The sequence below is a fragment of the Zootoca vivipara genome, chromosome 4, assembly GCF_963506605.1.
Source record: "Zootoca vivipara chromosome 4, rZooViv1.1, whole genome shotgun sequence".
NCBI classification, from domain to species: domain Eukaryota; kingdom Metazoa; phylum Chordata; class Lepidosauria; order Squamata; family Lacertidae; genus Zootoca; species Zootoca vivipara.
Window position 1 is genome coordinate 100,525,814 of NC_083279.1, and position 24,527 is coordinate 100,550,340.

Below are 24,527 nucleotides of genomic sequence, written 5' to 3' on the forward strand. Positions count from 1 at the left end.
GAGTTTAATAAAGATCAGGCTTCCTAGCTGCTTTGCTTCTCAATATTCTCTGGTTGGCCTCTGTTATTTTCTCCTTCCGATAGGGAACCCACTTAAGGATTCTAGGCAGGCTCTTGGATACCCCGTAAGGGAAAAGGAGCAGGGCTTTTTTCTTATAACACAACCCTAGCACCCCAAACCTTGGGTACCCAAGAGGAATTAAATGAGAATAAAGTATGTGAAGAAACTTTGCTGAGAATAGAGAAATAAGTCAAATGTATCCTTATGAAACCCATTCATTTCCAGTCCAGAATGCGGCTCCACAAACTGCTTTTTTTGGGGGGGGGTGAGATAAAGAGCCCATGAGGCAACTCAACTACCTGGTCTGGACTCTCATCCCCCCCAAAGGAAACCAATAAACATATACTGCCCCAAGTGCTGTCCCAAGTATTAATTCCTTTCCAAAATGGGGGCTGCTTTTTTTTTTAAGACATTGTAAAATCAACAAAAAAGAGCAGCAGCTGCGTTTTCTCTCTCTGTTTCTCTCTATGTGAGGCTATTCTGAGATTCTCATGCCAAGAGATGTAAGTAAACCCGTTTCTGTTGAAAACCAGGAGCCAGTAATGGTGGGGCTTATACAACTGTAGATGTGGAGGGGACCCCTGAGGGTCATCTAGTCCAGCCCCCTGCGATGCAGGAACCTCAACTAAAGTATCCATGGCAGATAGCCATCCAACCTCTGCTTAAGACTCCACAACCTCCCAAGGGAGATGTTCCCCCATCAAACAGCTCTTACCCTCAGAAAACTCTTCCTAACGTCAGATTCTCCTTTCTTGTAATTGTAATTTTGTCGGGTGTGGATACCTTGGTTTAAGTTTCCTTGGAAGGAAGGTCACTGAAGACTGTGGCATTTTCTGTGATATTAAGTTTATTTAATACATATATACAAGGTGAGTGTAATTTAGAACAGGGACACGGGTGGCGCTGTGGGTTAGGTTAAACCACAGAGCCTAGGGCTTGTTGATCAGAAGGTCGGCAGTTCGAATCCCCGCAACAGAGTGAGCTCCCGTTGCTCAGTCCATGCTCCTGCCAACCTAGCAGTTCTAAAGCACCTCAAAGTGCTCTGGCAGGAAGGTAAACGGCGTTTCCGTGCGCTGCTCTGGTTCGCCAGAAGTGGCTTAGTCATGCTGGCCACATGACCCGGAAGCTGTACGCCGGCTCCCTCGGCCAGTAAAGAGAGATGAGTGCTGCACCCCAAAGTCGTCCGCGACTGGACCTAATGGTCAGGGGTCCCTTTACCTTTACCAATAATTTAGAACATTCACATTCCAGCAGATCCTGCTGCCCCATTAGGTTTTTGGCGGTGGGGTGGGGGTCTTCAAAGGCATTACTTGGCTTCTCGCTGAGAACAAATCAGGCCTCTCTCCTTTTTCCAGGGTCATATCTCAAAATGACTGGCTGTTGTCCTCCCTCTTTCACATACAGACCTTGTTGATTTCACCTCCAGCCACAGGAGGGATGGGACCAGGGCCGTCTTAACCATATCTGGCGCCCTGGTGCCAAGATCCCTCTGGCACCCCCCATGAATGAGGCGGGCAGGAGGGGCATGCGGGGAGCAGAGAGGCACGGAGGAGGTGGCCCCAGGCTCCCGCTCCCCACGTGAAGCTCCGGAGGCGCACGGGGAGCCCGAGCCTGGGGCCGCCGCGCTGCGCCTCTCAGCTGTTCAGGCGGCCCCAGGCCAGCGCTCCCCGCGCGCCTCCGGAGAGCTGCCTGAAGCTGCTCAACAGCAGAGGCGCGCGGAGGCAGACACCAGCATTCGGCGCCCCTTCCGCGCCCCTGATGGCCAGGCGCCCTGGCGCCTTGCGCCACCCAGCCCGGGCCAAGAGACGGCCCTGGATGGGACCCCCTCATCTCCAGCTTTTTAGGTTCTAGTGAAGCACCACAGCCCAAACTTGCATAACAAAACAGACCTGCTAAATTGCCTCTCCCAGTTTTGTAGGGTTTTGACACTGACCCCAGTAAGCTCCCGTTTGGCCAAGCACTGCACTGAACAAGGAGATGCCTGGAAACTTCAGTCAGCTTACAAAATAACAGTCATATGAAATAAAAGTCCACACCTTGATTTCTTGACTCTCTCAAGTCCTCACTATTGAGAGATCTATGCCACAGATCTTAATAAGACACACAGAAGCTGGAAAACAAGAAGCAAACCATGAGATTCAAATCTATCGGTTAAACAGAAAACAACACTCCAAATTATCCCTCTTTTCCTTCAAAGCACATTATGTTGTTGCATGCCCTCAAGTTACATTTCTCCTCAGATGGAAACATCTCAGAGAAAGGATGTGGTCTGTTTATCACACTGTATTGGGTCTGTCCTCTCCCCCCCCCTTTCCAGAGAGCAGTTTTTGTTCCCAGAGTCAAAAATAAGTCTTCTGAATTCTCCCTCCCTCCCTCCCTCCCTCCTCCCATCCCCATTTTTCTATCTCTCCCCCCTCCCTCTCCAGTTGGGAGCTCCTGGTTTCTCCAGGGGAGGGTGAGTGGTGCGGAAGATTGAGGGGACCAGGTGGGGCTGGGGATCTGGGGAACTGGCCATGCAATGCAAGGGGGGGGATTTCCAATTTGGCACAAAAGGAGAAGGCAGCTCCCATGCTTGCACATGCCCAGAAAGCTCTTAGGGGGGTTAGTGTTCTTCCAGTTTGCATGACCCAATTAATCCCCAGTAGTTTATTTAGGTATTTATTTACAGATTTCTCAAATTTTGGCTTTGGGTGGGTGTCCCCACGTGATTTCCTGGAAAGGAATACGCTGGTGCCGAGAGATGTGCCTCTCTGCTCTCTCCTCTGCCAGGGGGCCACCCCTTTGGCACCCCCTTTGCCCCCCCCCCAGACATCAGCCTTAAGAAAATGCCAGCACAACCCAGATTACACACACACCCCGTTTCCTACATTTCCTGAGGGGAGGGATGCTGAGCTCAACCAGCAAGTCACACAACAGACTCAGCTCTACGGCTGCAAATAAAATGTTTTAAGTGTGTTTTAAGTGCAATATGAAGACAGAAGTGCCTGGCGTGCTCTGGTCCATGGGGTCACGAAGAGTCGGACACGACTCTTTTCCTGCTTGGCAGGGGGTTGGACTGGATGGCCCTTGTGGTCTCTTCCAACTCTATGATTCTATGATTTTATGACTAAGCGACTAAACAACAACTAGGTGCAATATACGATGTGACACTAGAGAGGCGATGGTGAGCCTTATGGAAAATTCAATTTATTTATTTTTATTTATTTTAAAAAATAATCTTATTCCATTTTCTTTTTCAATTGTTACATACATCACATATCCATAACATTCACATTACATTCCCTCTTCCCTCCCCTCTTGCGGTCCAGTGATCAGGGAGTAATCTAACAGTAGAGTTTGCTGAAGTGGTCAGATGAGTTTCCTTGGAAGACAATGGCCTTCGTTGTTCACTTCAGTGTCCTCACCAGCATCCCCAAAGAGGGAGCTAGCTTGCAAGAGCTACAAATAAGTGATGGTGCAGCTCTGGCTAATGAATGGGCCTTTCCTCCTCGCCCTCACCTAGCTGCTAGGCAGCAGGAGGACAAGAGCCACAGGAATTGTGTGTGAAGAAGCTGGAAGCAGGCTGGAAGCTGGAGCCACTGAGCCCTGCCTGTTGGGGTGTTGATGCTGTGAGCCCCTCCATCTTAGGCTCAGGTTATTTGGGTAAAGGGACCCCTGACCATTAGGTCCAGTCGCGAACGACTCTGGGGTTGCGGTGCTCATCTCGCGTTATTGGCCGAGGGAGCCTCGTACAGCTTCTGGGTCATGTGGCCAGCAGGACTAAGCCGCTTCTGGCGAACCAGAGCAGCGCATGGAAACGCTGTTTTACCTTCCCACCGGAGCGGTACCTATTTAGCTACTTGCACTTTGAGGTGCTTTCAAACTGCTAGGTTGGCAGGAGCAGGGACCGAGCAATGGGAGCTCACCCCGTTGCAGGGATTCGAACCGCCGACCTTCCGATCTGCAAGCCCTAGGCTCAGTGGTTTAGACCACAGCGCCAATAAAACCATAAATCCTAAAGACACCACAGCCTCTGCTGACCTTCATTGCAAGGAAACGGAAACCTGGAACCAGAATTATCTCACCGTTTGGAGATTGTGCCTCTGCAAATACGGGCAGCCTTGATACCCCTTTCTTTTAACACAGGCAACCTTCTCCGTTGGTTCCAGCCAGCAGAGCCTAATGATCTGACATTGGTCACTTCCAAGCACATTGACTGTCCTTTCTTAGAAAATAAAATAAACAGACTGTCAGCGGCATGTTCTAAACATCTTCAGGAAGTCTGTTTAATTGCCAAGTGAAGCTGCTTGCATTCTGTGCTGCCAAAAAAAGAGATGAGAAATAGGGTTTGGAAGAGGAATTTTTCAAAGGGAAGCAGAACAGAATGTAAACTTCCTGATGTCCTGGCCAGGTAGAGTCAGTAAAGGGAAGCAAGGCAAGGGTGCACAGAAAAGGCATTTGGGGGAGAACACACATTGCCGTTCTCACTCACGGAGGACCCACAGAGCGGAGGCAAACGTGGGAGACTAGGAGGCATCATTAGGAAAGGAACTGGAAAGAGAACTGCCAGTATCATAATGCCATTATGCAAATCTAGGGTGCAACCACATATGGAACACTGTGTGCCGTTCTGGTTGCCTCGCCTCTGAAAAGGTATTGTAGAGTTGGGAAAGGTTCAGAAAAGGGCCCCAAATGATCAAGGGGCTGGAGCAGGGGTCAGCAACCTTTTTCCACCGTCCCTCAAACCATGTGGGGGGCCAGACTATATTTTGGGGGGGAAATGAACAAATTCCCATCCCCCACAAATAATCCATAGATGCAATTTAAATAAAAGCATACATTCTACTCATGTGAAAACATGCTGATTCCTGGACCATCCGTGGGCCAGACTGAGAAGGCGTTTGGGCTGCATCTGGCCCCCGGGCCTTAGGTTGCCTACTCCTGGGCTGCAGTGAGTCTCTTGTGAATATGTCTGGGACTTTTTAGTTCGAAACGAAGAAGAGGTGACATGATAGAAGTTTATAAAATTATACAAGGCATGGAGAAATTGCACAGAGGCAGGGCCATCTCAGGTCAGGCAGGTCGGGCGCCCTGGCGCTGAGACGCGGAGATCGCTCCGGCGCCCCCGCCCTCGCAGCGCACAGCATGGCTTCTGTGCAGCTTCGCCGCGAAGCGCCCCCCTGCCAGCCCCGCGCCCTGGCACCCCGCGCCACCGGGACTATACCTAGAGCCGGGCCTGCACAGAGGGGAGTTTTTCTCCCTCTCACATCACGCTAGAATTCATGGACCTCCGGTGAAGCTGAATGTTGGGAGTTTCAGGGAACATAAAAGAAAGTCTCTCTTCATGGAAACTATGGGGGCAGGCCATGGGCGTAGGCAGGGGGGCAGGAGGGGGCAGTTGCCCCCCCCTAGAAGCAGGACCGCTGGCCAGCCTGCCCTGCTGCCCGCCCGGTGCCGTCTCCCTTCTCCCTGGCTGGCTGTGGGGCGGGTGGAGGGAAAGCCCCAGAGCTGCGCAAAGCGGTTGCCTGGCTTTCCCTCCGCCCGCCCCACAGCCAGCAAGGGAGAAGGGAGCTCTCCTTGCCCCACTGTGGCCCCGCCCCCACCCCTTGGCCCCGCCCCTTGCCCCCCTAATTTTCATCCTGGCTACGCCCCTGGCAGGGATGGCCACTAATCTGGATGGCTTTAAAAGAGTATTAGACAAATCCATGGCAAAGAGGGGGCACTGATGAATATCGTCACTGGAAACCACAGGAGGGGGGCATAGCCTCCAACTGTCCTGAAAATGCTGGGATCATTCCCCAAAACAGTCTAGCCACCATGGCATCCCTAGTCAGAATGGTCCAACATGTGACCTTTGCTAAGTCCCAAAGGAGCGTCCACCGTGGCCATTGCTAAGGGCAATCACACATTTGCACTAACCATTGTGCCAACCCACTGGGCTTCCATTTCCACATGTAACGCAGGGTGGCTGGTGGTGGAAAGCTACCCCAACTCCCATCCGTGTGTTCGTCTGTGTGTGATGTAACACCCCCAACAAAGCTCATTGAACCAATGACGGGACAAATAGACAGCTATCCCCACATCAGTATTGGCTAATCAATCTGGACATTTGGCAAGAGAAGAGAAGACTCCCTGGAAAAGACCCTGATGTTGGGAAAGATGGAGGGCACTAGGAGAAGGGGACGACAGAGGACAAGATGGTTGGACAGTGTTCTCGAAGCTACGAACATGAGTCTGACCAAACTGCGGGAGGCAGTGGAAGACAGGAGTGCCTGGCGTGCTCTGGTCCATGGGGTCACGAAGAGTCGGACACGACTAAACGACTAAACGACAACAAAATCCAATAGGCTGTCTCTGGAGGCGGGATTTATTCCCTCCCGCTGCTCCCTAAATGGCCTTGGTCTAGTATACCTGAAGGAGCGTCTCCACCCCCATCGTTCTGCCCGGACACTGAGGTCCAGCACCGAGGGCCTTCTGGCGGTTCCCTCGTTGCGAGAAGCCAAGTTGCAGGGAACTAGGCAGAGGGCCTTCTCGGTGGTGGCGCCTGCCCTGTGGAACGCCCTCCCAACAGATGTCAAAGAGGAAAACAACTACCAGACTTTTAGAAGACATCTGAAGGCAGCCCTGTTTAGAGAGGCTTTTAATGTTTAATAGATTATTGTATTTTATTTTTCTGTTGGAAGCCGCGCAGAGTGGGCGGGGTATAAATAATAAATTATTATTATTATTATTATTATTATTATTATTATTACTCCCTGACACCCACCAGCATCAAGGTTGGGCAGCCTGACCTGAGACGTGATTGGCGCCAGGGGTCGCAGCCTTCGGAATCGGTGACCAGTCACTGACATCGCAGGGCAGTTTCGGGATTGGGGGGGTGGAAGCGGAGGTTCTGCTTGGCTTAGTGCAGCCTGTCAGTCACAAGCTGGAGGCTGGGCTGATGAGTTGGTAGCAGGTAGGAGGAAATGAGGAGAGGAGAGCTGAAGTGGAGAGGGCTGGGAGGCGGTTGGGTTTGTTGCCCCCCAAGATGGAGTTTCTGTTGGGCAACCCTTTCAGCACCCAGTGGGGCAGAGCCACGGTTAGAGGGCACGAAGGCGACAGGCTCAGCAGCAATGGGCCCCATTTTGACCTTTTGACCATGGATCTGAGATTAATAGATTGACATAGTTAGAACTACAGTAAAGGTAAAGGGACCCCTAACCATTAGGTCCAGTCATGACCGACTCTGGGGTTGCGGCGCTCATCTCGCTTTACTGGCCAAGGGAGCCGGCGAACAGCTTCCAGGTCATGTGGCCAGCATGACGAAGCCACTTCTGGCGAACCAGAGCAGCACATGGAAACGCCGTTTACCTTCCCGCTGTACAGTATAGGAGCTAAAATCAAGACATCACTGTCCCCTGGGGAATACTTCATGGGTTGTGATGGGTCTACTCTACACCAAGCCATACAGTTCTTCCTCAGCTCTCCCTGTTCTCTGGCCTGAGTCCCATCCCTGTGCTTATTTTATTCCTGCGTTCGCATTTCCAGGATGCCTTGCTAAAAATGTTATTTGTGTGAGTATGTTTGTTTTATTTGAAATATTTACCAGCCATCTTTTAGGGCAACCTCCCTCTCGGCAGCTTCTGTACGGTACTGAAATCATTTTTAAAACCAGCGCTATAACCTCTTAGGAAATCATCAAATGATTCCAAAAAATGAAACCGTAAAACGACCCGTCAGAACGTACCAAATGAAACCAACATAATACTGTCGAAAAGGTCTTTAAAACCCTGTAGCCCATTAAAACCCTAGATATCTGAAGTTGTCATTAATTATGTTTTGTTTGTTTCATAGGTTTACATGGAAACTTTTCTCCAAGGAGGTCAAGGTGGTGATCTTTATGGTTCAGTGGGAATGTGAACCCTGAATTCCAGGTTCAACACTCTAATTGGCTCTCTTTTATGAATCATGATCCAGTCCCCTTCTCTGGGCTACAAAAGCTGGTGGGAAGGTATATCTTGTGCTGACCCATATAAATGAATGTGCATGAACAGCAAAGGGTGCCCTTCTGTGCACATCCTGTCATTACACTACCTGAAGCCACCGGCAGTTGTCTGAACTGCTGATAGCAGTTGTTCTTGTTGTTCTAGTCCAGGCACCCCCAAACTGCGGCCCTCCAGATGTTTTGGCCTACAACTCCCATGATCCCTAGCTAACAGGACCAGTGGTCAGGTATGATGGGAATTCTAGTCCAAAACATCCGGAAGGACAAAGTTTCGGGATGCCTGTTCTAGTATATCTGCAACTTAATGAGCAAACACACTGAATCCTTGGTCTCCCACAGGGCTGGTCGTATCATTATTAGCCAGAGTTAAGTGACCACCTCAGGCAGCAAATGCTGGGGATTGGGGGGAGTGGCAGAGAGCTTGGCAGGACAGGGCTGTCCTGCCCTGTACAGTGGGACCTTGGTTCTCAAACTTAATCGGTTCCGGAAGCATAGCTGCCAAGTACCCCATTTTCCCCGGGAAACCCCCGTATTTTCTTACCGTTACCCGCAGGTGTCCCGAATGGCAAAATACCCCGTGTTCTTCTGGTGCCGCGCCGGCACTGGAAGTCGCTTCTACGCACTTCCGGACATGCGTAGAAGCGACTTCCGATGCCGCTGTGCCCATTTCCAAAATATCCGCAGCGCCAGAAGTCACTTCTACACATGTCTGAAAGTGCATAGAAGAGACTTCTGGCGCTGCGGACATTTCGGAAATGGGCACAGCGGCATCGGAAGTCGCTTCTACGCATGTCCGGAAGTGCGTAGAAGCAACTTCCGGGGCCGCGGCGCTGCTGATCCCGGATTTTTCAATCCGGAACTTGGCACCTATGCCCGGAAGTCCGTTCCAAGATCAAAGCGTTCCAAAACCAAGGTGCACTTTCCCATAGAAAGTACAGTCTTACCTCTGTTTACGTATCCCTCTGGATACGTAATCTTCGGGTTACGGCCACAGGAAACCCGGAAGTGTATACTTCTGGGTTTTGCCGTGTGCGCGCGCAGAAGCACACCTCTATTTATGCAATTTTCGAGGTGCAAACGGACCCCCGGAATGAATTGAGTTCATATCCAGAGGGCCAACTGTAATGCAAAATTGATTAATCCGTTCCAGACTTTTAAAAACAACCCCTAAAATAGCAATTTAACATGGATTTTACTATCTCTACCGAGACCCTTGATCCATAAAACGAAAGCCATAAACAATGCACTGCCGTCACACAATCAATCCATCAGTAGCTGAAATAGGTTCCACACAGTCACAAAAACAAAGAAAAGCCACAAAAATACAAAATGAATAGCAAAAACAGACAGACCTCAGCGTAACACTCAAAACAGAGTACGCCCAGCTTCTGAAAAAAGTTCGCAAACCGGAACAGTGTTTGAGTACCAAGGCATTTGAGAACCAAGGTACCAGTGTATTAGTTCAATGCATTCTTATCAGCTGTTTGCAACTCTTCCCCCACAATGCAACATTGAACTTCGATGGGTGCAAATCTGTTCAGCTCTTAACAACCCAAGTAATTGGCTGCTTTATAACTTAGCAGTTGAAAATGACGGTGGTTTTTTTAAAGTCGCTTTTAATTAAATAATTTCGTGCTGTGGTGCCCTTGGGGGGGGGAGTGGTGTGGCAGGGCCAACCTCCCCTTGATCCCCCAGTGTCCCCTTGGTGTTTGTCCTCCGAGCCCATTCTCACCATAAAGTTGTTTGCCTTCCCAGAGCACGGCCTGCTCATCTGGTAATAAATCTGGGCTGTAGGCAGGGAGGAGGGGGGGCATGCTAATGATGATAAACAGCTTGCCCAGCAGACCCAGAGAGGAAGAGCAGCGTCATCGGTGGGGAAAGATGTGATTTACTGCCCAGCAGAGCATCCTCTAGCCTCGTGGGCCTTTGCATTGAAGTGGAGGCGGCCCCTGATTGGTTGGGCAGCCGCAACAGCTGGGCTCTTTTTCAGGATGCCACATAAAAGGCACCCCCCCACACACACACACACCCCTCCAGCCTGGGAAAACAACCGTTCTGGATCACAAGCAGGATTCAACATTTTTTTCTAACATGGGAAGAGGCTCTGGCTATGGACTCTAACCCGACAGCAATGTAAGCTCAGTAAGTAGATAGGATAGCAAGTGCTATTCCTTCCTTTTATCATCTCCTCCCTTGGAGGTTTCTAAGCAGAGGTTGGATGGCTCTTCAGCTGTGATTCCTGCCTTGCAGGGGGTTGGACTTGATGGCCCTTGTGGGTGTCCCTTCCCCAGTGGGGTCCCTTCTAGAGCCAGTGTGGTGTAGTGGTTAAGAGAGGTAGACTCGTAATCTGGTGAACCGGGTTTGATTCCCTGCTCCTCCACACGCAGCTGCTGGGTGACCTTGGGCTAGTCACACTTCTCTGAAGTCTCTCAGACCCACTCACCTCACAGAGTGTTTGTTGTAGGGGAGGAAGGGAAAGGAGAATGTTAGCCGCTTTGAGACTCCTTTGAGTAGTGATAAAGCGGGATATCAAATTCCTCCTCCTCCTCCTCCTCTTCTCCTTTTTCTTCTTCTTCTTCTATGCACAAATCGGCTTTCGGTGAACTGGTGCCCTCCAGATGTTTTGGACTTCTGGGTGCTGATGAGAGTTGGAGGGCACCCAGTTGGCAAAGGCTGGCACAGATGACCCAAGTGCCTTCTGGGTGTAATGTGTCTTGGGGGGAGGGGTGCAGGAATGGAGCAGAGCAAGGTCCAAGTTGAGCCCACCAGCAGTATCACTTGCAGTGTGGTAGAATATGCTGAGTTCCACTGACTTGACTGTGGGGCACAAAATGTCTTGGGCTGGGGCAGTGCTAACTCCCCACCCCCACCCCGGCCAGGTGAAATGCGGAAAAGCACCGGTCTGAGGACAGTTCCTTGGCAGCCCTCACCACTGACTTCCCCCTATTGTATGAACTGTGGGGTCCCTCTGACCCCCTGCTTCCTGCCCTTCAACCTCAGTGATCCGTAAAGGGAACCGGATGCTCAAGACCGAACTTGCACACCAGGTCTTTTGGGAGATCTGTGATCCAGCCAGGGCCGTCTTGAGCAGATCGCGCGCCCTGGTGCTGAGGGGCGGAGATCGCTCCGCCGCCCGCCCCGCCCTCGCAGAGCGCAATTAGTTTTTGTGCGGCTTTGCCGCGCGCCGCTCTCCTTGCCAGGCCGGTGCCCAGCTTACCAGCCCCCCCCCCGTGGTGCACTGCGCCACCGGGGGTCTATGTAGAGCCGGCCCTGGATCCAGCTGTTCTTTTTAATGGAAACAGAGGGGAGGGGGCTGCAAATATAATGATGCCAGCATGGCTGTGCTGGGGGGGGGAGTGGAAACTTAACCCACTGCCCTCTCCCCAGGTATTTCTTACTCTCACGGAAATAAATGCAGGAATCCTAGCTCCTCTTTTGAAGCCACCTAGGTTGGTGGCCATCACGGCCTCCTGTGGAAGGGAGTTTCATAGTTTAACTCTGCAATCCATGAAGAAGGACTTCCTCTTGATCCAGGGTCTGGAAACCAAGCCTGATGAGGAGTGGTTGAAGGAGCTGTGTATGTTTAGCTTGGAAAGGAGACTGAGGACTGAGAGGAGATAGGAGAGCCATCTCCAAATATCTTAAGAGCTGTCACATGGAATAGGGAACAAGCTGGTTTTCTCCTGCTCTGGAGGGCAGGACTCGAACCCATGGCTTCAAGTTACAAGAAAGGAGATTCCAGCTAAACATACGGAAAAACTTTCTAACAGTATGAGCTGTTCAGCAGTGGAACAGACTCCCTTGGGAGGTGGTGGACTCTCCTTCCTTGGAGGTTTCTAAGCAGAGCTTGGATGGGCATCTGTCCTGGATGCTGTAGCTGAGATTCCTGCCTTGCAGGGGGTTGGACTAGATGACCCTTGGGGTCCCTTCCAACTCTAGGATTCTATGATTCTCTCATTTGTCCCTTCTTTTTAACTCATAACTTTTATTCCCCATTCCAAATTCTAAATCCCCTGACAGTGGTCATAAATGCTTTGTTTCAAAGGCAACTTACGACCCACCCAGCACTGTTCCAGCCTGCCGATTGTGTGTTAGATAAAAGGAAACAGAAACATGGATGTGCTTTGCATTTAAGGTTAGCTATGCAAATGAGCAGCTCGCTTGCTGCCGTAATTAGTGCCCAAAGGAAAGCCTGTGTGAGTTGGTTGAATGCAGGGTTACCAGAGAAGGATGCCCAAAATGCCACAGGGATCAGTTCCCGCGATTTATTAGAAGGAAGCCTGCTAACTAAACAGCAAGCATTCATCGTGACTGCCTCACCCGGGCAAGCATGTCATGCAGAGGCAGACTTAGGGAGGGGACTGAGACGAGTGGGTGCTTCAGGGGGTGGGGTATAAATAATAAAATTATTAAAATGATGGTGGTGGTGAACAATGGAAGGGGGGAGGCTTGGAGGTACCAAATATTGGCACCACAGAGGGCACCACTAAAATTTAAAGCCCCCAAACTGCCACTGATGCATTATACAGTTGTACAGTATCTTGGATCCCGAACGCCTCGTGAGTCAAACGTTTTGGCTCCCAAATACCACAAACCCAGAATTGTTCTGGTTTGCGAATGTTCTTTGGAACCTGAATGTCCAACGCGACTTCCACGCTTCCGATTGGCTGCAGGAGCTTCCTGTAGCCAACTGGAAGCCACGCCTTAGTTTTTGAAGATTTGGGAAGTCAAATGGACTTCCGGAATGGATTCCGTTCGACTTCCGTGGTACGACAGAATTGGCTGAATAGCTCAGTTGGCTAGAGCATGGTGCTGATAATGCCAAGGTTGCAGGTTCGATCAGCTGCATATTCCTGCATTGCAGGGGGTTGGACTAGATGATCCTCAAGGTCCCTTCTGACTCTACGACTCTTTGACTGTATACAGAAAGCATCATATATTAGTTGGGCCAGAAACTTCTGCCAGTCCACCTGATCAATGAAGGCAGGGTGGGCAGGCATAGCTCCCCTCCCAAGGCCAAAAGTCAAGCGTCCCATAGCCACAGAAGCAAAGCATCAAAGCAAGCCAATTAGCACATGCCGATTAGTAAATGCCGATTAGTGTTGTTTTGACTGCCACTATGGAGTTTACAAAGGGACGCAGGTGGTGCTGTGGGTTAAACCACAGAGCCTAGAGCTTGCTGATCAGCAGGTCGGCGGTTCAAATCCCTGCTACGGGGTGAGCTCTCGTTGCTTGATCCCTGCTCCTGCCAACCTAGCAGTTCGAAAGCATGTCAAAGTGCAAGTAGATAAATAGGTACCACTCCGGAGGGAAGGTAAACGGCGTTTCCGTGCGCTGCTCTGGTTTGCCAGAAGCGGCTTAGTCATGCTGGCCACATGACCCGGAAGCTGTACGCCGGTTCCCTCGGCCAATAATGCGAGATGAGCGCCGCAACCCCAGAGTCGTCTGCGACTGGACCTAATGGTCAGGGGTCCCTTTACCTTTATGGAGTTTACAAGCCTTTTGGAACATTTTCCCTGTTGAGTTTTTCCATGTTGTCAAGCCCCATTTGCCCCTCACTTCTCTCTATGTGCAGAAACTGCCTTCTTGAGTGTCAGGACCCACAAATGGTCTTGTCTGGTCCATCTTTCAGAGCCTGTCTTTGCAGGCAGGGGAGGCCCTTAACTCACAGAGGATATGAGACCCATTCGGCTCCCCTCACCTGGTTTCGCCAGCCAGTCAAAGGCGTTCCTGGGATTGTGGCCGCCGTTGCATGCTGACCTCTCCTAGGAACCCATAGGAACAGTTGCTCCCATATACACGGTGATGGCTGCCCTTTTCTTGTGTTTGCAACCAGATTTCCAATTAACCTGTGTCAGAGAAAGCAATGTCAATAAATCCCTGGAGGCAGATGTCAATTTATGGAAAGTGGGGTCTGTGCACCACAAAACAGGAACTTCCTCTTCATATCCTGTCTCTTATCTTTCTACCCATTACATAATCCGTACTAAAAGCTTATTATCACATGAATCCGGAACGCAGCAACTGCTGGCAACGTTCTGCACATACAGAAGACTTCTTGGCCTGTTCACTGGGGCAAGGGGGGGGGGCATAGCTCAGTGGCAGAGGAACTGCCTTGCCTGCGGAAGTTCCCAGGTTCAATTCCCGGCACCTCTAGGTAGGTCTGGGAGAGACTCTTAAATCCTGCAGAGTTAGTGCTGGGTTAGAAGGACCAGTGGTCTATTCAGTATAAGGTAGCTCCTTTGTCTCTGGGGTCCTTCCTATGTAGCCCATTAGCCAGTGTTTGATTTGCTGCATTCCAGCCTTGCAGGGGGTTGGACTAGATGACCCTTGGTGTACCTTCCAACTCTACAATTCTATGGTTTTTTCAGATTTATTTTATATTTTGCCAAAGTAATAACAATAAATAAATAAGAATAAAAATGTGCACTCTCACCTCCGAGAGCCTTCCATTGTAACTACCATGTTTTCCCCAAAATAAGACATTGTCTTATATTTATTTTTCCTCAAAAAGACACACTATGGCTTATTTTCAGGGGATGTCTTATTTTTAATCACGCGTCCAGCCTTGCCTCTTCCTTGGCGCCCTCCAGAACTGCGCCTTTCACTATGTCTTATTTTCGGGGTATGGCTTATATTGCCATAGAAATCCTGCTGTGGCTTATTTTATGGGTATGTCTGTTTTACTCACTTCAACATCAATATTTCAACTAGTATGCAGGAGCCAGGAGGCTAAGCCTCACTTTTTACTTTGATGTAAAGCTCTTTAGTTGCAATTAGATAGATAGTGTTGCCACGGATCTCCGGTCAGTAAAAAAATTTTTTAACTTTCAACAGAGTTTTCTTAATAAAATTTTATAACCTCTGCATCCATGAGCTTGGAGTTTTTAGTTTGAGCTCCTTTTCAGTCTGAATCTTATTTTATTTATTTGAGATGCAGGGACAAGCTGCTCTTATAAAACGGAGAGTTTAACACTACTCATTTCAGTCCCTGGGGCGTCTCGCTGCAAGGTTGGCCCACTTTTTAGTGCTGAGCTTCTCCAGTCGTTCTTCTACTCTTGTGCTTGAAGCTCTGGAAACCCCTTTTTGTGCCCTTTTTGGTCTGAAGTGTCCTCTCAGACCTTTTTGGGAGAAGCCACTTTGCCCTGTGCTTCCCTTGCCTTGCTGTGATCGGGACGTGCTCAAGCCAGCAGGAACACTTTCCCCCGACCTGATAGTGAGAGTCCTTTGCTGGAAGTCAACAAACCAAATAAAGGTAAAGGTAAAGGAACCCCTGACCATTAGGTCCAGTTGCAGACGACTCTGGGGTTGTGGCGCTCATCTCACATTATTGGCCGAGGGAGCCGGCGTACAGCTTCCAGGTCATGTGGCCAGCATGACTAAGCTGCTTCTGGCGAACCAGAGCAGCGCACGGAAACGCCGTTTACCTTCCCGCCAGAGCGGTACCTATTTATCTACTTGCACTTTGACGTGCTTTTCATAGAATCATAGAATCATAGAATCATAGAGTTGGAAGAGACCACAAGGGCCATCCAGTCCAACCCCCTGCCAAGCAGGAAACACCATCAAAGCATTCCTGACAGATGGCTGTCAAGCCTCTGCTTAAAGACCTCCAAAGAAGGAGACTCCACCACACTCCTTGGCAGCAAATTCCACTGCCGAACAGCTCTTACTGTCAGGAAGTTCTTCCTAATGTTTAGGTGGAATTTTCTTTCTTGTAGTTTGAATCCGTTGCTCCGTGTCCGCTTCTCTGGAGCAGCAGAAAACAACCGTTCTCCCTCCTCTATATGACATCCTTTTATATATTTGAACATGGTTATCATATCACCCCTTAACCTTCTCTTCTCCAGGCTAAACATACCCAGCTCCCTAAGCCGTTCCTCATAAGGCATCGTTTCCAGGCCTTTGACCATTTTGGTTGCCCTCTTCTGGACACGTTCCAGCTTATCAGTATCCTTCTTGAACTGTGGTGCCCAGAACTGGACACAATACTCCAGGTGAGGTCTGACCAGAGCAGAATACAGTGGTACTATTACTTCCCTTGATCTAGATGCTATACTCCTATTGATGCAGCCCAGAATTGCATTGGCTTTTTTAGCTGCTGCATCACACTGCTGACTCATGTCAAGTTTGTGGTCAACCAAAACTCCTAGATCCTTTTCACATGTACTGCTCTCAAGCCAGGTGTCTCCCATCCTGTATTTGTGCCTTTCATTTTGTCTGCCCAAGTGTAGTACTTTACATTTCTCCTTGTTAAAATTCATCTTGTTTGCTTTGGCCCAGTTGTCAAATCTGTTAAGGTCATTCTGAAGTGTGATCCTGTCCTCTGGGGTGTTAGCCACCCCTCCCAATTTGGTGTCATCTGCAAACTTGCTCAGGATTCCCTCAAGCCCATCATCCAAGTCATTGATAAAGATGTTGAACAAGACTGGGCCCAAGACAGAACCCTGTGGCACCCCACTAGTCACTACTCTCCAGGATGAGGAGGAGCCATTGATGAGCACCCTTTGGGTTCGGTCAGTAAGCCAGCTACAAATCCACTGAATGGTAGCATTGTCTAGCCCACATTTTACCAGCTTCTTTACAAGAATACCATGGGGCACTTTGTCAAAGGCCTTGCTGAAATCAAGATAGGCTACATCCACAGCGTTCCCTTCATCTACCAGGCTTGTAATTCTGTCAAAAAATGAGATCAGATTAGTCTGACATGACTTATTTTTCAGGAACCCATGCTGACTTTTAGTGATCACAGAGTTTCTTTCTAGGTGCTCACAGACCGTTTGCTTAATGATCTGCTCTAGAATCTTTCCTGGTATTGATGTCAGGCTGACTGGGCGGTAATTGTTTGGGTCCTCTCTTTTCCCCTTTTTGAAAATAGGGACAACATTTGCCCTCCTCCAGTCTGCTGGAACTTCGCCTGTTCTCCAGGAATTTTCAAAGATTATTGCCAGTGGTTCTGAAATCACCTCTGCCAGTTCTTTTAATACTCTTGGATGTAGTTCATCTGGCCCTGGAGACTTGAATACATCTAAACTAGCCAAGTATTCTTGTACTACCTCCTTACTTATTCTGGGCTGTGTTTCCCCTGCTGAATCATCTGCTCCATATTCTTCAGGTCGGGCGTTTTTTTCTTTCTTGGAGAAGACTGAGGCAAAGAAGGCATTGAGGAGTTCTGCCCTTTCTCTGTCCCCTGTTTGCATTTCACCATCTTCTCCTCTGAGTGACCCCACTGTTTCCTTGTTTTTCCTTTTGCTACGGACATACCCATAAAAGCCCTTTTTGTTGCTTTTAACCTCTCTGGCGAGCCTGAGTTCATTCTGTGCTTTAGCTTTTCTGACTTTGTCTCTACACGTGCTGGCTATATGTTTGAATTCCTCTCTGGAGATTTCCCCCCTTTTCCATTTTTTGTACATATCCCTTTTAAATCTTAACTCAGTCAAAAGTTCTTTAGATAGCCAGCCTGGCTTCTTTAGGCACCTTCCATGTTTCCGTCTCATTGGTATTGCCTGAAGTTGTGCTTTTAATATCTCCCTTTTAACAAACTCCCAACCATCGTGAACTCCCTTCCCTTTTAGTATTACTGTCCATGGGATTTCACCCAGCGTTTCCCTAAGTTTTCTGAAGTCGGCTTTCTTAAAGTCTAGAATTTGGACCTTAGTATGCTTGGTTGCTCCTTTCCGCTGGATAATAAACTCCAGAAGAGCATGGTCACTCCCACCTAATGATCCTGCCACTTCTACCCCACTAACCAAGTCATCACTATTGGTTAGGACCAGATCTAAAATGGCTGATCCTCTTGTTGCTTCTCCCACTTTCTGGACAATGAAGTTGTCTGCAAGGCCAGTGAGGAATCTGTTCGACCTTATGCTCTTGGCTGAGTTTGACATCCAACAAATATCAGGATAGTTGAAATCCCCCATTACTACTATCTCACTTCCTTTGGAATGCTTGGCCATCTGTTCCAGGAAGGCATCATCTGTGTCCTCAGTTTGGCTTGGGGATCTATAGTAAACTCCCACAATGAGATCACTGTTGTTTTTCTCTCCCTTAATTTTGACCCAGATACTCTCAATTTGGCTTTGAAGTTTTAAATCCTGGATCTCTTCACAGGTATACATATCCCTAACATATAAAGCTACTCCTCCTCCTTTCCTGTTTGGTCTATTTCTCTTAAATAGATTGTATCCCTCTATTACTACATTCCAGTCATGAGACTCATCCCACCAGGTTTCAGTGATGCCTATTATGTCATATTTAGTTTGCTGTACCAAGAGCTCAAGTTCATCTTGTTTATTTCCCATGCTCTGTGCATTAGTATACAGACATTGAAGACCGTTGATCATTCCCCCATGTCTCTTATTTAAGGATATTTTCGTCCCACCACTAGGTCTGCATGCTGCTTGCTCCATTTGGTCCTTGACATTCGGATGATCATCTTCAGCATTTGATAGACTCCTACCTTCAGGACCACTGTCTCCCTCCCCCACATAAGTCAGTTTAAAGCCCTCCTGATGAGGTTTTTGAGTTTCGTGGCAAAAACATTCCTCCCAACTTTTGTGAGGTGCAGTCCATCACTTGCCAGAAGTCCATCTTCAAGAAACTGCAGACCGTGATCTAGGAATCCAAACCGTTCCTGTTTGCACCATTTGCGAAGCCAGTTGTTCACTTCCCCTATTTTTCCCTCTCTCCCTGGGCCATGTCGTTCAACTGGGAGGACAGAAGAGATGACAATTTGTGCATCTAATTGCTTCAACTTCCTGCCCAGAGCCTCATAATCATTTTTGATCTTCTGTAAGCTATGGCTTGCAGTGTCATTGGTTCCCACATGCACCAAAAGGAAGGGGTATTTGTCGGTGGGTTTTATGATTCCTTGCAGCCGTTCTGTTACATCTTCGATCTTGGCCCCAGGTAGACAGCACACCTCTCGAGACATCTTGTCAGGCCCACAGATTACTGCTTCTGTACCCCTCAGTATGGAATCCCCAATCACCACTACTCGCCTCTTCATAGGCTTGGTTGGGATTCTTCCATGTGCTGTCCCTTCCAAGGTTACCTGCATATTCCCAGAGGACTGACTTGGTTGCTCGTCTTCATATTCCTCATCAACTGTGATGAGGGAGAGATCCTCAGGTGGAGTCTGTTTCTCGTCTTCCATGAGCACTTCAAAACGGTTGTGTAATTCTAAGCACTCAGAGCGATCCCTGGGCCTTCTACTTCTATGAGTCACGTTCCTCCATACATCTGGCTGCTGTGTTGGGGAACTGACCTCCTCCTCAGGGAGATCCCCTGTCTCATCCTTGGTGCAGACAGTGTGCTCTGCTGCATCCAAGAAAAGCTCCAGCTCTTTAATTCTCTGGAGCGTAGATACACGCCCCTGAAGCTGCTGCACCTTCTCTTCCAGAAGGGCAACCTTGTTTTCTAGTAGGGCAACCAACTTGCAATTGTTGCAGGTGTAGCTACCCACATCTTTTGGCAAGAAAACAAACATTGCACAGGAATTGCAGGTGACAATGCTTGTTCCCTCCACCTCCATCTTGAAAACCTTGAGGTCAAACGGGAAAGAGGAAGAGGCCTAGGCCCCCCCTAACAAACGTGTGAGACTTGCTGCCCTAGATCAAAAAGATGGTTCAAACTGCGCGCGCCGCTAGGCGCGCGCCGCTGCACTCCAAGCTCTGACTAGCTCCGCCCACAGCTAATCACCTGAACTTCCTGACTCACACTTCTAGGTGAAAGGTCACAGCCAGAAACAAACAAGGTCACAGCCAGAAACAAACACCCACACAAGCCTGAACAGTCACCCAAATCCAAGAGGCAGCAGCCCTAGAAAACCAGCACAGGCACACAAACAAGTAAGAAAACAGATAAGCACACAAACTTACTCACACACAGCCCCAAAAGACAAAGCCACAAAACCTACAGAGTGTCTCCCAAGCTCAGCTCACCTTCTGCTCCTTCCTCAGTCGCTGCACTCCAAGCTCTGACTAGCTCCGCCCACAGCTAATCACCTGAACTTCCTGACTCACACTTCTAGGTGAAAGGTCACAGCCAGAAACAAACAAGGTCACAGCCAGAAACAAACACCCACACAAGCCTGAACAGTCACCCAAATCCAAGAGGCAGCAGCCCTAGAAAACCAGCACAAGCACACAAACAAGTAAGAAAACAGATAAGCACACAAACTTACTCACACACAGCCCCAAAAGACAAAGCCACAAAACCTACAGAGTGTCTCCCAAGCTCAGCTCACCTTCTGCTCCTCAACTGCTAGGTTGGCAGGAGCAGGGGCCGAGCAATGGGAGCTCACCCCATCGCATGGATTCAAACCGCCGACCTTCTGATCGGCAAGCCCTAGGCTCTGTGGTTTAACCACAGCGCCACCTGCATCCCCAACAAACCAAATATTCCTTGTTTATTTGATTTAATCTGACTGGTGTTAAATACCATGTCCAAACTAAGTCATACTAATTTTCTGATAATCCTATATAATAAAGTCCCTGTGTCTCTGCGTCCAGTCCCTGTGTCCCTGTGTCCACGCTACTGCGCATGTGCCCCACGGACATAGGGATTGGATGCAGAGACTTGGAGTGCAGAGACCGGCCCCTCCTCCGCCTCCTCCCGCTGTCCTGAGTGGCGACGGCCTCCTCCACCTCCCTTCTCCTGAGGAGAAGTAAGAGGTCTCTGCCGCCGCCTCCCGCAGCGCACCTCAGGTAAGCACGCCGCCCCTCGCTCTCCCGCCTCACCGCTCCGTATCACTCCGCCGCAGCAGGGAGGTGGAGGAGGCCGTCGCCACTCGGGACAGCGGGAGGAGGCGGAGGAGGGGCCGGTGGGCCTCAGGCGCTCGACAGAGGTGACGCCTGCGCAGTCCTAGGGCTTCCCCTCCGTTCCCGCCCGGCTAGCGCCCGTTTACTGAATGGGCTGAATGACACTAGTTCTATGATAATTCTATGCTTCTACGATTCCTGGAGATCACACCGTAATACGGAGCTGGTTTCCTTTCAATTCCAGATCATGACGCAGCGCCCAAGGCAGGATGGAACCTCCCCAGCCAGACGCTCCCAATGCCTCCTTCTACCAGCCTTCCGTGCTCCTCTTGATGGGCATCCCTGGAATGGGCAGGAGCCACCATAGACTCATCTCCATCCCCTTCTGCTTGCTTTACTTTGTGGCCCTCTTGGGAAACTGCCTCATCCTCTTCATCATTGGCAGAACAGCCAGTCTCCATGAGCCCATGTATTACTTCCTCTCCATGTTGGCCCTCATGGACCTGGGCCTGGTCCTGTGCACCCTCCCGACCACGCTAGGCATCTTCTGGTTCGACGTCAGGGCGATTGGCTTCGATGCCTGCCTCACCCAGATGTATTTCATCCATGCCGTCTCCATCCTGGAGTCCTCGGTGCTCCTGGCCATGGCCTTTGACCGCTTTGTGGCCATCTCATGCCCCCTGAGGTACAAAGCCATCTTGACAAAGCCCACCATTGTCAAGATAGGCCTGGCCATGTTGGCGAGGGCGGCCGTCTCCCTGCTCCCCATCCCTTTTCTGCTCAGGAGGCTGACGTACTGCAGCAAAAACAGCCTCTCCCACTCCTTTTGCTTGCATCCCGACATCATGAAGCTGGCCTGCAAAGACGACATCAGCATCAACATTCTGTACGGCTTAATCGTCATTCTTTCAACCGTTGGCATAGATTCGCTCCTCATTGCGCTGTCTTATTTCCTGATCATCAGGACCGTCCTCAAGGTGGGTCCCAAGGGGAAATGCCTGAAGGCTTTGAATACCTGCGTCTCTCACATCTGTGCCGCCCTCATTTTTTTCATCCCCATGATTGGCCTATCCATCATCCATCGATTTGGCGAGGATGTGGACCCTCTTGTAAAAGCCATGGTTGCCTACGTCTACCTGATAGTGCCCCCCGCTTTGAACCCTATCATTTACAGTATTAAATCGAAGCAGATCCGGAAGGCTCTCTGGAAGTTGTTGCTTTGGAAGGCAGTCCCTCTTTGAAACAGAGCAGATAGGTCCACCAGTAACTGTTTCAGTTTAGTTCAGCCGTTGTGAAACTAGCCATGTTGTGCTTCCCAGGACAGCTTTGTATCCTGTGGAGCTGCCTGCACCCAATTTTAGCAAAGGAAACCATCACAATGATTGACATCTCCACCGATTTGCAAAAATGGCTGAAGCAAACTGGAAGATCAGAACGTGTCATTGTGAACCTGGCGCCGTCTTCCACCTGAAGGGCTCTCACTTGGAATGTGGAGCAAGCTTCTTTTCTGCTGCTCCACAGGGGAGGATTCAAATGTCCAGAAAGGAGACTCCAACTACGGTAAATACTAGGAAGAACTCATAGCCATTCAACAGTGGAACAGACTCCCTCGGAAGGTGGTGGACTCTCCTTCCTTGGAGGTTTTTAAGCAGAGGTTGGATGGACATCTGTCATGGATGCTCTAGCTGTGATTCCTGCATTGCAGGGGGTTGGACTAGATGACCTTTGGGGTCCCTTCCAACTCTGCAATTCTACGATTCCATGATTCTGCGAAGCATGCCTTCAATTCAACCCCAAACTGTAGCATTCGCAATGCTTCTTGCTTAGGTGCATCCAGGCAGTTTTTCTGTTTTGTATTTAGGTTCTGATTTACGTCTTGAGAAGTGAAAAATGTGCCAAACTTTGTATTTTGGGTAGATTAAACAAATTAATCTTTGGCTGTGTCTCACACAATGCTTTGGAACACACTTTACTGTGCCGAGATTTTCAAGCGGGTCTTTGAACATTTCTCTAAGGGAACAAATCACAGAAGGGAGAGACAACACCTTGTCGGTGAAATCTGCTTCCTGGTGCATAAAGCAAGGTGTCTGTCTCTGGGTCAGATTATCACACACCTGCCCAAACAAATGAAGTCTGGCTCACCTAAGAGGCTACAGGGCTCACAGCCCACAACTGGCCACGTCACCGCTATTTCCTGTGTTTTCATCAGTAGGTCAAGTACCACGTTTTCCTGCTGCCTAGAATGGACATGCAGGGGAATGTGGCTCCAAACAGGGAGGATTTCTTGCCATACCTGTTGGGAGCAACTTCCTCCTGACTATCACCAGGTTGATGGGTGTGACCCTACCTGCTGCAAATAAAAGACCTGCTTCTCCCTTTTCTCCTTCTGGATCTCCACTGCTCCTGGCTCTTAGCCAGCGCACGGCTCATCCTTTACAAAGGATGGAGCCCACAAGTAGCAAGGCTGAGATTTAGCACAGACTTCCTTTTCTCTGCAGATGAAACTGTGACCACAAGATGAAGCCTGCCTTCAGATTACGGCTTGTTATTTTCAAGAAGTCTGTGTTGTGTTATTCTTATTTTAAGAGGGAAGGAAAGGGGAAATTGACCAGGAAGAATCCACTTTCCACAAGGCAGACTGGATTGCGCTTAATTAAAAGATTCCAATGAGTCATCAACTGCTTCCAACAAGTTGCAAGGGGATGTTGCAAGGGAACTAGCATGAGTGAGGAGGCATCATATCAAAACAATAAACCCTCTCCTACCTTCCTAAGCATTCCCACACAATGAGTCGGTGGGATTGCTTCCTCCTGCCTTGGATAGAAGAGGCTGGGACCCCTGAAGACCCCTGTGTATCCTGGAGGGAATGCTGAGAATCCCCGTTTCTGATGGAGTGAGCCCTGAATGTGTGGGGGTCACCTGGAGAACTCTCCTCACCCACTTTTATATAACCAGGGAAAGGGGTTGGGTCATGAATAACAGAGAGACTGTGTGGTGCCAGGGGCGTACCCAGGATCAAAACGGGGGGGGGGGGCAAGAGAGGGGAAGAGAGAGGGCAGGAAGGAGGGAGGGAAGAGTGTCTGCAGCTGCCCCGGCAATCTGCAGCTGCCCCCCCCCCCTAAATCCATAAATAAATAAATAGAAAGCTGCTGTTCTGCCAAGCGAGAGAGGGCTCAGCTGGGTGGACTCAGCTTTGCAAGGGTTAAAGGGAACTGAGCTGCCTTCCTAGAGAGGACAGGAAGCAAGGGGGGGTCTAAGTCCTCCAGAGCCAAGGCCCCTCCCTCCATACCTGTCAAGTTCTCCCCTTTTTTTAGGGGAAATTCCCTTATGCTGAAAACTTGACAGCTATGCCTCCTTCCCCAGTCCTAGAGCGCCGCTGGGTGAGGAGGAGGAGGAGGAGGAGAGTCCACCACCTGCCCATCTCACCGCCCCCCCCCGCAGCTGGAGGACCATGCTAGGGAAAGAGGCTTCCCGAACTTCCTGCCCCACGTTCCTCAACTTCCGGCTGCCGAGCGAGCGCGCCAAGTTCGAGGAGCGAGGAGAGAGCAGGAGCACGTGGAGTCCGGGGCGGAGGAGGAAAGGCGCTGGGTTTGGAGAGCCGGCCCAGGGGGCGCTTGCAGGGTCCCCTTGCTCGTGAGTAGGAGCACGGCGGTCCTCCCTTCCCTTGTACTGCTGGCTGCCCTGGTTCCTCTCTCTCCCTGGAATCGCGCCCTGTGTGTGTGTAACATTACGGGGAGGGAGGG

General features: G+C 49.9%; 1 protein-coding gene and 1 pseudogene across 1 annotated transcript; both read left to right on the forward strand.

Annotated features, from left to right (window-relative positions):
- LOC132592083 (zinc finger protein 850-like) overlaps positions 1-24,527 on the forward strand; it is a 236,806-nt pseudogene that overhangs the window by 156,439 nt on the left and 55,840 nt on the right.
- Positions 21,045-22,671, forward strand: LOC118085587 (olfactory receptor 51G2-like). The gene has a single exon (XM_035116416.2). It carries the CDS (start codon positions 21,054-21,056, stop codon positions 22,023-22,025), a length of 972 nt encoding a protein of 323 aa, XP_034972307.2. The 5' UTR covers positions 21,045-21,053; the 3' UTR covers positions 22,026-22,671.